Source organism: Leptosomus discolor, chromosome 5 (genome assembly GCF_034619465.1).
Source record: "Leptosomus discolor isolate bLepDis1 chromosome 5, bLepDis1.hap2, whole genome shotgun sequence".
In the NCBI taxonomy this organism is placed as follows: domain Eukaryota; kingdom Metazoa; phylum Chordata; class Aves; order Leptosomiformes; family Leptosomidae; genus Leptosomus; species Leptosomus discolor.
In genome coordinates, this window is record NC_141395.1 from 27,609,630 (window position 1) to 27,624,536 (window position 14,907).

A 14,907-nucleotide genomic window follows, 5' to 3' on the forward strand; every position below is an offset into this window, starting at 1 on the left:
TGTATTGCAGTGCAAAGGCTTGCCTGAGCAGTACAAACTGAGCCTATCAGGATGGGAGTCCTATTCACGTGATTAAATTCTACATCTATAAATGTCCCTGGGATTAAAAAAACCCTTCCTTGCTATCCAGAGACCCAAGCAAACACAAAATTATGTTGAGACAAATATTTGTTTTCACAAAGGGAATGGACTTAATTCTCTTTTATTTGTGTACATTGATCTTTGACATTGATCTTTGGTATTATTTAAAAGGGAATCAAGAAAACCATCTTCTCCAAAATAAAGTTTGCAGAGGGGCTGCGCTGAGAGTGAAAAGGTGGTTGTTATCATAATCAATAGCCCTGCGACACACTGAGAACCTATTTCACTGTATAAAATTTCATTCTCCTGCTTCACTAATTGGTGTTTATATCACTTATTTCTTTTGATTTGGGAAAAAATCACTGTAAGTAAAGCATAGGTAAAGATGTTACACTTTGTTCTTGCTGCTCAGAAGTTTGCAGTTAAACAGCAGTTTCCCTTTTCATTTTGTTTCTGCTTGCCAGAGCAGCAGCATGCAGTGAGTTTGCTTTGCTCTGGGCTGGCTATCACAGCCCTTCCAATCATCTGAGGCACCACACACTACCTTTGTTGCAGATTTTCCAGCAGAGGCATATTGCTTCATCTGTCCCCACCATAAACAGATCTCTGCCAGACAATACATTTTTTTACGCCCTAATGGAAATTGCATTTGAATGGAAGCAATTTAATTTGAAGTTAAAACACATGGCACAATAAAAAAGCCATGCTAATGTTCTGTCACAGTGTACTTTTCCGCGTAGTGGCAACCATAACTATCTCACACCCCAACTAGGCGCAAGTCTCAGCCCATCTAACACCTAAACATCTCACATTTCTTTGATTCAGGTTCTCTAACACAGCATTTTTCCCCAAGAATTAATTGCTGAAGTAAAATCTGTTAGAACTGCTTATGCATTTGTTTTGAAGACTGGTTTGTGCAGCCTCAACAGCAGTTTTGGGCAAGAATGCATTTCTGCTTTTTATTAGAACAGATAAAGTCTTGAAGTGGCCTTCTAGTACCTGAAGGGGGCCTACAAGAAGGCTGAGGAGCGACTTTTTACAAGGGCCTGCAGTGACAGGACAAGGGGTAATGGTTGGAAGCTAGTAGAGGGCAGGTTTAGACTAGATATAAGAAAGAAGTCCTTCACCCTGAGGGTGGTGAGACACTGAACATGTTACCTAAAGGAGTTGTTGATGCTCCATCCCTGGAAGTGTTCAAGACCAGGTTGGACAGAGCCTTGAGCAACCTGATCTAGTGAGAGGTGTTGCTGCCATGGCATATATGATATTTGAGGTCCCTTCCAACCCAAACCATTCTATGATCCTATGATAGCTGTGCTGTGGATATTTCCCATTAAGAGATATGGAGGGGAAAAAAAAAAAAAAAAAAAAAAAGGAGAGAAAATGTTCTTGATTGCCACTATTGGCAAGAACAGATACGGGGAAAATAAATTGATATTAGACTCAATTCCCTTTCTCACGTATAAATCACCATTTAATATATTAACATACTTAGAACAGCACTCTTTTTTTCATCACCAGAAAAAGGAATAGTAGCTATGAAACATTTGTTCCTAGAGACAAGAGGAGGATCACTTTTGTAAATGCTCATTGATCTTAAGGTTAGAAAAGGCCCATAATTTTTATATAATTGAATCTCTGGCATAAAACATACCCTTCAACCTAATTCTACGCTTGATCTGTAATTTATGTTGAACAATGACATAAGTTTTAGAATATGCAGAAGTTAAGACCCCTTGTGAAAGTTAAGATTTATCTAACTATCCTTAACCTTTCCTTTCATTTACTTACTGCAAGTAGGACAATAACATCATTTTATTTTGTACATAGCAGTCTATATATCTAATATTTGTCTTGTCTCTACCTCTAAACAGACTTAACATGCTGCAGTTGAAATATTGAGCATCATTTCATTTTGTTTCAAGCATCAGCTTTCCCAAGTCTTGACTAATGTTGTCTAGCTGTAACATCTATTTCCTGCTTTTCCCCTTCTGGCTTATTTTAAGGTAGTCAGCCTATGGAGTGTCTCAAACTGGAAACCTAAACGAGACTGGAGCAGCATGTGAGTTGTAAGAATGACAGAAGTTGCCTGGTAATATGTAAAATGTTTCAATTTTAAAAAGCCATGCTTAGAAAGTGCTACTCTAAGCTTTTAAGGTCAGAGAGTTCTAATATATATTTTGTAACAGTAGCAGAGCTATTGACTTCTATTATGGAGCAGCTGATTCAGGTTTGAAAATGTGACCCTTTATTTGATGGAATTACTGTAATCCTTTGACACAAGGGAATAATTCTGCCAGTCCTATGATTTTGATCTGCTCTTAGACAGACAGCTGGCTGGCTGCAAGTGGTACTGGTGTTAAAAGGGAGGGGTTTGTAATTCCAGCAAATAAACACATTGCCCAGTAAAACTTGCCTTCCAGGCAGCTGCTTTCTGAGGGGACATTCTGACCATCTAAAGAGATTCCCAGGACCTCTCAAAGCACAGCACCTTTGAAGATCTGCCTGTGTTAGTTGAATTCAAGCAGACTTAGCCAACAGCTCTAAGCCTATCTGAAAAATTGGGATGAAAATATGTCAGTCTAAAAACTTTAATCCTGGTTGCAGCCTCCAGCTCCCAGACAGCCCAGCACATGGAGTCATGCAAGAGCAGACCCTTGCAGTACTGCCCAGCTTCGTCACCAATGTGGAAGTCATCTCTGCATGTTTTTCTACTCAAGTTGTTCTTGAGATATTTGACTAAGAGTCATCAGCCACAGAAACAGCTGATAAATGTTTTCTGTCTTTCCAAAAGGTAATTAGCATTGGCCTGAGATTGTTACATGCTGAAACATCCACTTAGCTGATTGCAGGGGCTTCTGCTCTTCATTTGAACTCTTAAGACTGGCTGACTTCTGCAGTCTGAGGCCTAGAGAGGGAAGGAAGGAAGCAGTAAAATGAGATGTTTACATACTAGCAGAAGTTGCCTGGGGCAACAAAAGCCTCCCTGTTTACTCTTTTGGCTACAGTAAGTGGGAGATGCAGTCCCTTTGGCCACAGTGAAGCTGACCTCTGTCTCCAGTACATGTTCTGGCCAGCCTGTGGAGGATCCACAAAAGCCTTTCTGTGCTGAAGCAACTCCTTCACACTAGTCTTATGGAGACAGTGCTGCTTCAAGCAACTTCTGAGAGGGGAAAAATGAAGTGGAAAGTGCTATGTGAGAGAACAATATGGAAAGCAGCCAGACATTTGCAACATGAATTTTGCTGCTCTCATACAGTCTTCATTGTGATAGTTTAACACTGAGTCTTTTGACTGGGAGAAAGTAGCATGAGTCCCAAAATTTGTCATTTAAAAGGAACACCGTGAGGATTGAGTATTTTATGGCTGGAGCTGAGAGAAGAGTTAGTAACAATGAGCAGACATTTAGAAAATTAGTCAGTCCTTGTTGCTTGATTTCCAAATGATCCACAAACATCTATGAGGCCATGGTGACCTGCTGGTTATGCTGATGATCTGATCTGCTCCAGATCAGATATGTGACCTGCATAAACCCGTCGTATTTGCAAATGCTTCAGATCATTTGTTTTGATTTAGTCATCAGCATTTGTGAGATGCATATTAGAGGGGGAAAAAAAAGTAGATTAAATTGCATGACTAATATCTTGGTCTCATAATCATAAAAAACACAAGAGAGTTTTTTTTCTCCTCCTCAGCCTGAGCTTAAGTATAAAATAATGTAACACACAAGGATTTTTGCTGATTTATAGCTTGCTAAAATGTCAACATAGTTTAAACCGCCGCACTCGTGCTTCAGATTCCTTTTATTCTAAACGTTGAAGCCCACCATGTCTAGTGGCCTTTGAAGACTCCGTCAGCTGTAACAGACAGAGTGACAGCCTGACTTTGCTTTTCCTTGGATAATCTAAACAGGAGTTTGAGAATATGTAGTATGCCAATTTTTTGTGTCATTTTGTTTATCTCATAACTCAAACTTTAAAGCCACATACAACATTAATTTATAGTATTTTACATATGTTCATTGTAAATAAACAGGATTGGTTTGAAGTAATTTCTTCTTCACAACTAGAAATTAAGATAAATTACGAAACCTGACTCTTCTTTCTTTGAAAATGGTAAAAGAAAGTCTTATTAATTTCTGGAGGAGCAGGACAAAGCCCTGTGTGATAGTAAATTACCAGGTTGTGTTCAGACTCATTGACCACAACAGTAAGGGCAGACCTTTGCATGTTGGTTATCAAGCTTCAAGTAATTAGTTTTACTTTGCCATGAAACCTTGGCTTACAAAAGCTTGATAGTGCCTGCACAGGCATGAGTACTGTTCAGAGTCCTTTGAGAGAGTTCCACAGAGCAGCATTTTTCAGCCTTTCTCAACAAAGAACAACCTAACTTTTAGGAAACTTCCAAAGTCTGTATCAAGCAGACTGTTCATAGGTGCCTACACCTGTAAAGCAACATTTTCCACATCCATTTACTTGTATTTTGTCTTGTCTCACTCAGGTTTTTTCTGATGCTCACTTACACATGGGAATTGTCAAGGTCCAGGTCTGTGTGGTTTGTTGCTGTCATGTCATGGATTACTTTTTGGTGTTCTTTGGACCACTGGTGGCTCAGGGACCAACCAAGAGAGTGGCTGTCTTGGGACATATCAAGGCTGCCGCCCTCAGTGAGGCTGGACTGCTGCTCTTGTGCTGGGTCTGCTTGGAGGCATGGCTAGCCTCCTGCCACAGGTGATCTGGAGTGATTTATGAACATGAACATCAGCAGATTAAATAATTGCTTCAAGGTTGGCAGATGAAAGGCATTCTTGTAGGTGGGAATGAAGAAACACATGTAAAACACATTTTCTGTTTGCATACAAATATCAGTCATGGTCTAGCTCTTAGTTTGTATTCAGTAATACCCTCTGATCACTGTATGTCACAGTTCTTCTCATATTGTATTGAAGTTAACATAATGCCCAGGAACCCACACCAGGGATTAGGATTATGCCGCATTAAACCTTGTTCAGATATTTTACAGAAGTTGGGTGTTGCACTAGGGAACTCCCAGCTGGGGTGTAGCAATCAAACCCCAAAACAGACACAGAGTGTTAGGGAGGAATGCGGCAGTCTTTGTCTCAGCATGCTGGCAAACAAAATGTGCTCAGGTTGTTTCTCAAATTCTGTAACTGAGAAGTGGCCATGAAGGCTGATAGTTGGATCTCTCCAGCATTTAGTACAATGTGGGAGAAAGGATGAAAATGCTCATTTAAAAGCCTAGCAAATGGAGCATCGAAGCTGTATCTGTTCCTGATTTGAGATGAGAGCTGGTGGTGCTCATAATATGCGAAGAAACTGATTTTTTCTTGAAAATGTAAATAGCCACAATTAGTCTGAAATATCTTGGAGGGAGTCAGTGGAGGGAACTCAGGAAGGAAAGTGAGTTGCTCAGTGGTGGTATAGGAAGGGATCATGGAAATGAACTGGGTGATTGTAATTGCAGAATGCTGAATGCAGGAACAAAGGTACGTTTGTAAACTCAGAGAAGAAGATGTGGTAGTAGTGAAGACCCTGGGATAAGAAGAGTTTCCATGGCTGTCTTCACTGGGTAAATGTTAAAGACTGTATTGGACACATTAAGCAAGATAGATGTGCAAGACTTAGATGAAAATTGCGTATGATGATCTAGAGAAGAGTGGAAATCAGAAATCTGTAAGCCTGAATGTCAGGGAAAAATGATGGTATGGTTCCATAGTAGATGAACAAAGCATTTTGGAAAAGACTTCAGATCAAAGGACTGCAGATTTGAGATAATGTCTTAAACTTCTGCAAGCTTCTGCCAAAGATGCACTCTAGAGTTTTAATTTGGACAGAAAGAACAAACTCTTTCCATCAGAGCCTTTACAAAGGTGCTTATTATTTCTGTATTTGAGAATACTGTTGAAGATTGGGAGTACTGTAAAAGTAGAACAAAACTTGCAGCCTCTGCCACCCAGTCTCAGAGGCTGGAGTGAACGGAAAAGGACTGTCAGAGTCCGAAATGGGAAAAGCATTACAAACAGTGGAAGAAGAACCAGGGCAAAGAAGTGTCAGAGGCAAAAGATATCAACAAACTGGAAAACATGAAGATAGAGATCACTAGGCACTTTTGCCAGAAAGCTTTCAGGCTGAGTCCAGGGGCAACTTGATCAAATGAAGTGGAGGATGTAAGGGCGCAGGGGGGGGGGGGGGGGGGGGGGGGGAAGCTGAGGTAGAATTGGTGAACATCATTTTTGGTGAGCTTAGTGGTAGAGGGAGAAGAGCTGGGCAGCAACTGGGGAGGCAAGTAGGGTTAAGGATGGGGTTAATGTTTTTTAAGGCGTTACTAACAAAATCTCAGGCACTGAACTCTGATTTGTATGTGAGGAGAACTTACCTAAATCACCGAATTAAGAAAAAACGGATTAAAGGTTTCAGGAACTGACTGTGCAGATGAGGGAAATATATAGATAGCAGGCCATTTGTGCAAAAAGAAAACAGGAGAATGCTCAAAATAGGCATTTGGGAAACTATAGCATTTTCCTTACTGGTTTACTGTCCTGCTTTTGTATGGAGTATTTACCACTCTGTATTTCAGTTGTTTGAAACAAAAAATTTATGCAGTAATAATTAATATTTTTCCAGCCAAACAACTGAATTTTTGATTAACAACATCAAAGTACCTAGGATATGTGTTTCCAGTGTGTGTGCAGGGTGGTAAGCTTTGAGTTTTTCCATGACCAGTAATGACAGCTGTGTTTCTGATACCCTCACCAAATGGGGCAATGGCAAGACAAGACATGCATCTCTTACATTTAAACTTCGATGAACCAGAAAATGCTGAGAATGGAGACAGGTTGAGCTGTATTCTGTTGAACTGATGAAAGTCCCAGAGAGGAAAAAAGTTCAATAGTTGCTCAGCTCCTGTGGAAATTTTCTGCCAGGCAGCTGCTCCTGCGGGCTCTGATGGTCCTCAGCTTCACTTGGAGGTGACAACAGCAGGAAGCGCTTCGTGCTTTTCACAGCATGGAACTCCCTGGAGCAGGAGACTGTGTGCTGTGTCTGGCTGAGCTGTACCGCAGTGCCTGTCGCAGGGAGAGCCTCGATACAATCCTGCTAGCACTGACCGGCAGAAGGGAGCGTATTTCCTCACATTGAGCACCCGATGCTTCTGGAAACATCTGGCAAAACATTTTGTGAAGTGTTGAGAGTCTGTGTTACTTCCATTGTGCAGATGCCTAGTTGAGCAAGAAAGCAATTTCTTTTTTAACAGGAGTGCATAAGCTTTGTTTTTTGTTACCACAGCATATGCTTTTTAAATCCACTACATCTGCAGGCAGCAAGCACCTTCTTTTAACCACAATGATAGCAGTGCTCAGCCACCGTGCACCAGCAGAGAGTGACTGAGACAAATGATCTGCCCCTGAAACACTGATGGAAAGATGCACCATTTCAGCAGCAGCAGTACATGCACTAGGACTTGCTCTGCAGGACAGCCTGCTCCTATGCCTCCCTCTCAGGAAATTAAATTCTTTTCTTTGACCTTTCTGTGCACTGGGCCATGACTGGGCCATGATTTCTATGGCAGATTTTGTCTGTAGGTATATCCGTCATATGCAAGAGGTGTTCCACATTGCTTGATTTTAGAAATATAGAAGCACTGGGTCTGAAGCATTACTCCGTTATTTTCTTCCCTTGTATTTGGAAACAAATACACACATCACTCACATATCTGTATATATAGGTCACATATATGTATGTGTACATATAGATCACAATGGGTGACATATCCTAAATATGAGTTTGTATGTTTCCCAAAATCAGTACTGAAGTGCTGATTTAGTCTGGCCCCATGGATTTTAAGGAATGAAAAGAAACCTTGTTCCTGAGATCGGTCTGACTGATGCTATTAGATGTTTCATCTCTGTTCCAGGGAAAGGAGGCATTTGAAGCTCCCATTTGGGTGAAAATGCAGCCTTCAGTCACACAGTTAATCACACAGAACCACAGAATGTTAGGGGTTGGAAGGTACCTCAATAGATCATCTAGTCCAACCCCCCCGCCAGAGCAGGACCACCTAGAGTAGGTCACACAGAATTGCATCCAGGCGGGTTTTGAATGTCTCCAGAGAAAGAGACTCCACAACCTCTCTGGGCAGCCTGTTCCGGTGCTCTGTCACCCTCACAGTGAAAAAGTTTTTCCTTATGTTGATGTGGAACCTCCTGTGCTCCAGCTTGCACCTGTTGCCCCTTGTCCTGTCATTTGCCATCACTGAGAAGAGCCCGGCTCCATCCTCCTGACACTTGCCCTTTACATATTTATAAACATTAATGAGGTCACCCCTAAGCCTCCTCTTCTCCAAGCTAAAGAGACGCAGCTCCCTCAGCCTTTCATCGTAAGGGACATGCTCCACCCACTTAACCAGCTTTGTGCCTCTGCCCTGGAGTCTTGATCAGCTCCCTGTCCTTCTTGAACTGAGGGGCCCAGAACTGGACACACTATTGCAGATGCGGTCTCACCAGGGCAAAGTAGAGCGGGAGAAGAACCTCTCTCAACCTACTGACCACACCCCTTCTAATACACCCCAGGATGCCATTGGCCTTCTTGGCCACAAGGGCACATTGCTGGCTCATGGTCATCCTGCTGTCCACCAGAACCCCCAGGTCCCTTTCTCCTACGCTACTCTCTAACAGCTCATGTTAATATACTTTTATAAACTACAAGATGGATATACTGAGTTTTGATTTCATAAAATCATATAGTTATGTAGGTTGCAAGGAACCTTGGGAAAGCACATAGTTCAACCTGAGGCACATAGCAGAATCAGAACCAAATTTAATCAAATTGCTCAAGGCTTTCTCTAGTCCAGTACTGAACATCTCCTAGGAGAGAGACTTCACAGACTGCCTGGGAAACTGTGCTGGTGCTTAAATATACTCAGTGAAATAATTTCTTCCTTACATCCAGTCAGAATATACTCTCTTCCAATTCATGACCAGACATCCCCATCTTCTGAATAAGCTCCATGCAGGTTCAGGCAGGCTGCTGTTAGGTGCCCCAAAGTTGCTCCTTCTGGCTGAGCAAGCCCAGGTCTCTCAGCCTCTCCTCACAGGTCACAGGCTTCGATCCCCTCACCACCTTGGTGGCCTCCACTGGATTTGAACAAGTCTATCAGAATCTTCTTGTATGGAGGAGGGGGGCAAATATATTATTGCAGGCACAGCCTAGTGCATGGTGATTAATTGAGGACCTCTCCTGGGGTTGCTGCTTAGCCAAGATGGTCTTCTGATACAGCTGCTTGACTTCTCTATCAGTATGGGCCACTCCTGTGCCTGGAGAAGGCTGTCCCTGAAGACCTGCCAGCTCCTCTGGGATCTGTCACCTTCACAACTGTCTCCTGCTGCATCCAGCTTAGCCAAGGATCTGTGGTGGATGCTGTTTTTCATTACATTAGTTTTGATTTTTTATATTTTTTTTTTTAATTCAGAAATTCGTTTCAAAAAAAAAAAAAAAAAAGAAGGACTTTCAGAGAAGTCAAAACATATTTGACTGATAAATTCAAAACAAAATGTTCCATAAAAAAGAAAAGTTCTTTTCCTGTTTAGTGGTGTGAATACATGATTTTTGGTTTGATATTCTCATTTTGGGTGAGGGAACCAGAACATATTTCATTTAGGATTGGCATAAAGTGGACATTTTTATTTGGCTGTTATCCTCTTCACCAGATTTCAAAGTGATTTAAGTTCTGAAACTCTGAAAATCAAGCTGCTTTGTCTACGGCTCAGCTTGCCTTTCACTGCTTTCTGAATATATGGAAATGTGTTTTTGATAGAGAGAGGATCAGCTCCAAATCATAAAACTAAATAACCCTTCAAACTTTAGGGAATTCAAATTGCCAACCAGACTTCAATCCTGAGTTTGGTAAATGTCAACACCATTCCTTGGGCAGTGAAGCAGGGTGAAGGAAGTAGCATTAAATAGGATGGGGAGCTGCCTTAATTATGTGAATCAATTAATTTTTTTTCCAGGAGATATTTAACTCAGGAACACTTGGTTATTTCATATCTTGTGTCACTGCTTAGCCTTCTAATCTGGTGCTTTGGTGGGATGGAGAGAAGTAAAAATATAGCTGTTGATTAAACAGCATAGATGTTATTATGTGACTGCAAAAATGCCAGAAAGTTTTTCCATTTGCACTTACAGTTTATAAGTAATCTAGAAATATGCTTTGAGGCAGTGATTTCATCTAAAAAGAATTACCAGTTCAAAGTGTATTAGTGCATGGCTGCTGAATATGTCTTGGCATTAAGGGTTTCTTCATCAGCATTAATTGGATTAAATTACCTGCAGTGAAATATAAGCCCTTTGAGGAAAAACAATTCTTGTCCTGTTGGCTTTTAGAAGCATAAAAGGCGGGGTGGGTGGGTGGGGGTGTGTGTGAAAAACCAAGAGGTGATGTTCAGACAGGCTTTGTTTTAAGACAGAATAAGAGTGAGTTTGAACATAGTGTGACTATGAAATCGTTGCCAGGGAGCAGTGAGAAGGAGCAGCCTTCGGGCTGGAGGGGGGGTTTTTGCTGTCAGACCTCCCAAGTGAAGAGTAAAGCCTCAACCAGGGAATGGCATTGTGGAGCAGCAGTGAGGATTGGGGACTGGTGGCATCAGCAGGACAGCTCAGACCCTATGGGCCACCTCCACAAGGGGAGAACAGGGCAGGGCAACCCAGGCTGGGGGGCAGAGCAGTGATAGGAACGAAACAGCATCAGGATGGTGCAGACACACTGCTTCAGGAGGGTGAGCGTGCCCACAAATTCAGAGTTACCCACTGCCTGGAATAAGGGACATTGATAAGACAGGGTGGCTCTGTGGATCAGCATTGCAATGCTGCCTATTTGCAACTACTGTTACAAAGTTTACGTAGTTTACATAGAACCAGTAACCTGATGTTTCTAACTTGGGTCTGCTATATGTACAAAGATAATCTTCTAAAATATCCCCCATACATCGCCCCAAATATCCTGGCTTTGTTTTGTTTTTTTTTTCTATAGGTAAAATCTTAAGTCTATATTTGTTGCTCATCTTTACTACTGTGCTTCATCAATGGATAGACACAAACCCCAAACAACAGCACACTGGTGCCTCATTACTATTATTTTAGAAAGCTGAGGGCATGAACTGTGTTACCAGCGTATGGAGGTTAAAAAGATGAGAAGGAAATATCTTTTCTAATAAATTAATGTTACCATGGTAGCAGTTGTAAAAACAGTAGGTGTGACCTGATTAATAAGTTTTCACTCAGTGTCTAGCAGAACGTAACCTTTCAGCAAACAGTTCAGATATTGCTAAACAAAGACACTGGGTATGAACAGATCCATCTTAGAAAAAAATATCTTTACGGATAGAGCTTCACCTTGCTACCTGCTTATCATTTGCTTCGTGTTGGCAAAGGGCAGGGCATACAGCTTGAATAACACTGCTGCAGTGACACTCAAGAGCCACTATAATGGCCTCTTCTCTTGAATTGTTTTAGTTGGGCAGGAGCTCAGCCCTGGATGAATATGCCAGTGTTCTTGTGGGCATGCCCAGATCCAATTCCTTCTGACAACCCTTGGCAGCCACTGAGGGTTACTGCAATATTAGGGGGCTAGATATGCTTTTAATCTAAGAGTATGATTGCTATTATTTAACTATTTTTATTACCCCAGACTTTTTTTTCACTGTAAAAGTCCGATGCTTTATGCATGAAATGTATCTTTTCAGGAAAGCCACCAGCTGATTCTGTCACGCATGTTCTTATGCTACTGACAGGAATTTCCTTACCTGTACATCAGTTCACACTTACTTTGCTGTGTAGCTGACCACATATTTCATAATGCCACATGTAGGGTCAGTTAATTCTGACAATCTGATGCTGTCAGAACATTTTGAAGCTTATGAATAATGACACCCAGACTTGTACAGTCATTGGTCAGTGCAGGAAACCCTGTGAGTCTTTAGTTTCAAATGCCACTGTGGTATTAAATGACTGGCAGAGGTGAAGGCAGGCTGTAGAACAGAGGTTACGAAAAACCATTAATTAAGATTGATAGTTGCCTGGTGAAAATCCATGTGTAATGCTCATTGACGTAATTTCTCTCCATTTTCCGCAATTTTCACATTGAATATTGCAATTAAACCACACAGCTAAAAGTCTTCACTCCTACCAAAAACGCCTTTCCATGAAGCTTCTTCACACTAACTGTATATCACATGCTTTCTTTCCTGTCCATAATGTTCCTTTTTTTCATCTTTGAAAAACTCCCTGAAAAAATGATGCATTCTGGCTCCTTGTAATTCCTGTCTGAAATACTGAATAGTAGCTGTTAGATGGGTACTGTGAATGTGCAAGAAATGGCTCCATAAGCCCAGAGATAAACAACAGGAGACAGAATTGCCCTACAAACAATATCATTTTGAAATGAATGTCCATTAACCTACAGTTAGGTGAAATCGTATTTAAAGTGTTTGTCTTACTAAAGTGTGTTGCTGAAGAAGCCAGCTGGGGGGTAGCTGAGCACTCTAAGAGTTTCTTCATGTATCGCAGACACTTAGTTGGAAATGGTTTGATTATTGCAGGGCACACTTACGAGTATTGTGACTTGGGAAGCATTGATTTATTTGCTTGGTTTACACCTGAAAAACAGTTTCCCAGGGAACAAAGTACAGTCGTTTGTGTGGGGAAAAAAAAGAGATCAGCCCAGAGCCCAGATGGGCTTCTGTTGGAAGTAGAGCTGGCTGCACTCCTGTTGTATGATCCATTGTAAAATCCTGGTTTCAGCTATTTGTAACTTTGTTGAACTGGAATAACTTACATCGAAATTTTTTTCAAGTGATGTATTTGGAAAAATCTTTCCCATATTTTGGAGTGGTGTGGACATAAACAGTAAAGTGTAGGAACATCCCAGGTTAAGTAACACTGGGGCCACCACTCTTGAACGTACACCACCAATTTCTCTTACTCACAATTTGAGGTAATCTGGATCTTGCTCTGCATGCCTTAAGGGTGCATCCCTTTTTGAAAATTGTGCATCTACAAGTGCTATGACAGTGAGGTGTTTGATCATCCAGCTGTGATTATCTAAGGCAGCTGTGTTGCAATATATTCTCAACAAGCAGAGGAACTGATGTGCATGGAAAGTTTTTTTTCTGACAATTAGAAATGGTGAGTAGAACCATGTATGATCGGTAATGAAATCAAAAATGTTTCCACGTTATGGCAGTAATGACACTGGAAAACTTAATTCAGGCTCACATCTTGTTGAAATCATGCATTTTTAACTAATAGTTATGTTCCCAATACAACTGTTTTTGTAAAAAAACTAAGGGACCCAGAAGGTAATCTTGTGCATTTGCTCATTAGATATTTTTGAAATAACATGCTTGATTTTGCCTCATTTTTTTTTGGCTTGAATTTTTCTATTACGCCAAGGCAGAGCTGAGAAGATGGGATTAGGCCCATCCATTGAGGCCTGCTTGCTTGTATTGAACATGGGACAGGGAAAATAACTGCAATTTGATTAATTGTCATGAAGCCTACTTCAATTGCTAGCTGAAACCAGCCACCAGCAGGAACTTCACGACTTTCCTCAAACCTAAACTTCCAAATACCTTGTGATAAGTATTTACTCTTTTCATCCAGTCCCACGTGGTATTTGGAGACCAACAGAATACAGTCTCCATGTGAGAAATGGTCCAATTTTGTCATGGCTTCGGCACTAGCAGTTCCCACTGTGAGGCACAAAGCTTTCTTTGCATCAGAACAGCTCTGCAGGTCATGTGCAGGCTGTGGGGATGCATGCTGGAGAACACCTCTGGTGCACACAGGAAGATATGATCGTGGGGCACTGGGGTGGCGTGAGTGATGACCTTCAGCAGATCAGTCGTCTCAGAAAAAGGCAGAAGTTGAAATTCTGGTAGAATAATTCCCACATCTACTGCCTGAGCCTTGAAAACTTTCGTCTTGCTTGAGGTGGGCAATAATAATCTGACCAAGCATTCTGAAGGAAAAAAGGAGAAGCACGTACTGTTCTGTAAGGTATCTTTCAGCAGTTTTTCCAACAAAACGTGATAAATTTCCTAAAAGCCTGTATTCAAGGAACAGAATATTTTGGTTGGAAATACACTGTACTATTGTTTGAACTAAGAAGTTTGTGAAATAAGGGAGTCAGTACGGGCATTAAAAAACTTGCCACTAGTTTGTTTTTCTGTTTGTTTCTTCCTCCAGGAAAAAAAAAAAAAAATGTCTGATGCGAGCTAACACAACTTCAACCATGACTTCTATATTTTCAGGGATTAAGCACCTGAAGAGTCAGAGTGAATCAGCATTTCCAGAGGAAGAAGAGGGAGTTGGTGAAAGGGAAGAGGAGTGGAGTCATTAAACAGCACAGAGCTGCTTCGAGTCCTGTCACGGAGAGTAACTGAACTGCACAGCCGTGCGTGTGTCAAACCATTCGCCACCGCTTGTGTCCCCGCACCACAGCACTCGGTGTGCCGGTGGCTCCGGGGCTCCCTGGGGAGCACCTTGGCTGGTTTTCACAGCCACCTGCAAATGTGTTCTGTGACCCTTATACCCGAAGATAAAAAAAGTTATTTTAAAGTCATTTTTCTTTCATTTTCTATGACTTAGAAATGTTATTTGCAAATGTGTTAGCGACCTGATGTCAGTACTGCCAGAGCTTTAACTATTGTGTGTGAGCTGTACTCTAAGGCCTGTTGTAAACAAAACTGATTTAAAAGCTACAAAATAAATATGTTCATTTAGACAAGATTGTATATTGTACAATGGGTTT

At 41.4% G+C, this 14,907-nt stretch overlaps 1 protein-coding gene across 2 annotated transcripts in view; it reads left to right on the forward strand.

Moving 5' to 3' along the window:
* The window catches only part of PPP1R1C (protein phosphatase 1 regulatory inhibitor subunit 1C), a 57,610-nt gene extending 43,114 nt beyond the window's left edge, over window positions 1-14,496 (forward strand). For both annotated transcript variants that reach the window (XM_009953183.2, XM_086465821.1), the window contains exon 5: window positions 14,408-14,496. In XM_009953183.2, the coding sequence (XP_009951485.1) occupies window positions 14,408-14,496 (89 nt within the window). The remainder of the gene's footprint in view (window positions 1-14,407) is intronic.
* The last annotated feature ends 411 nt before the right edge of the window (window positions 14,497-14,907 follow it).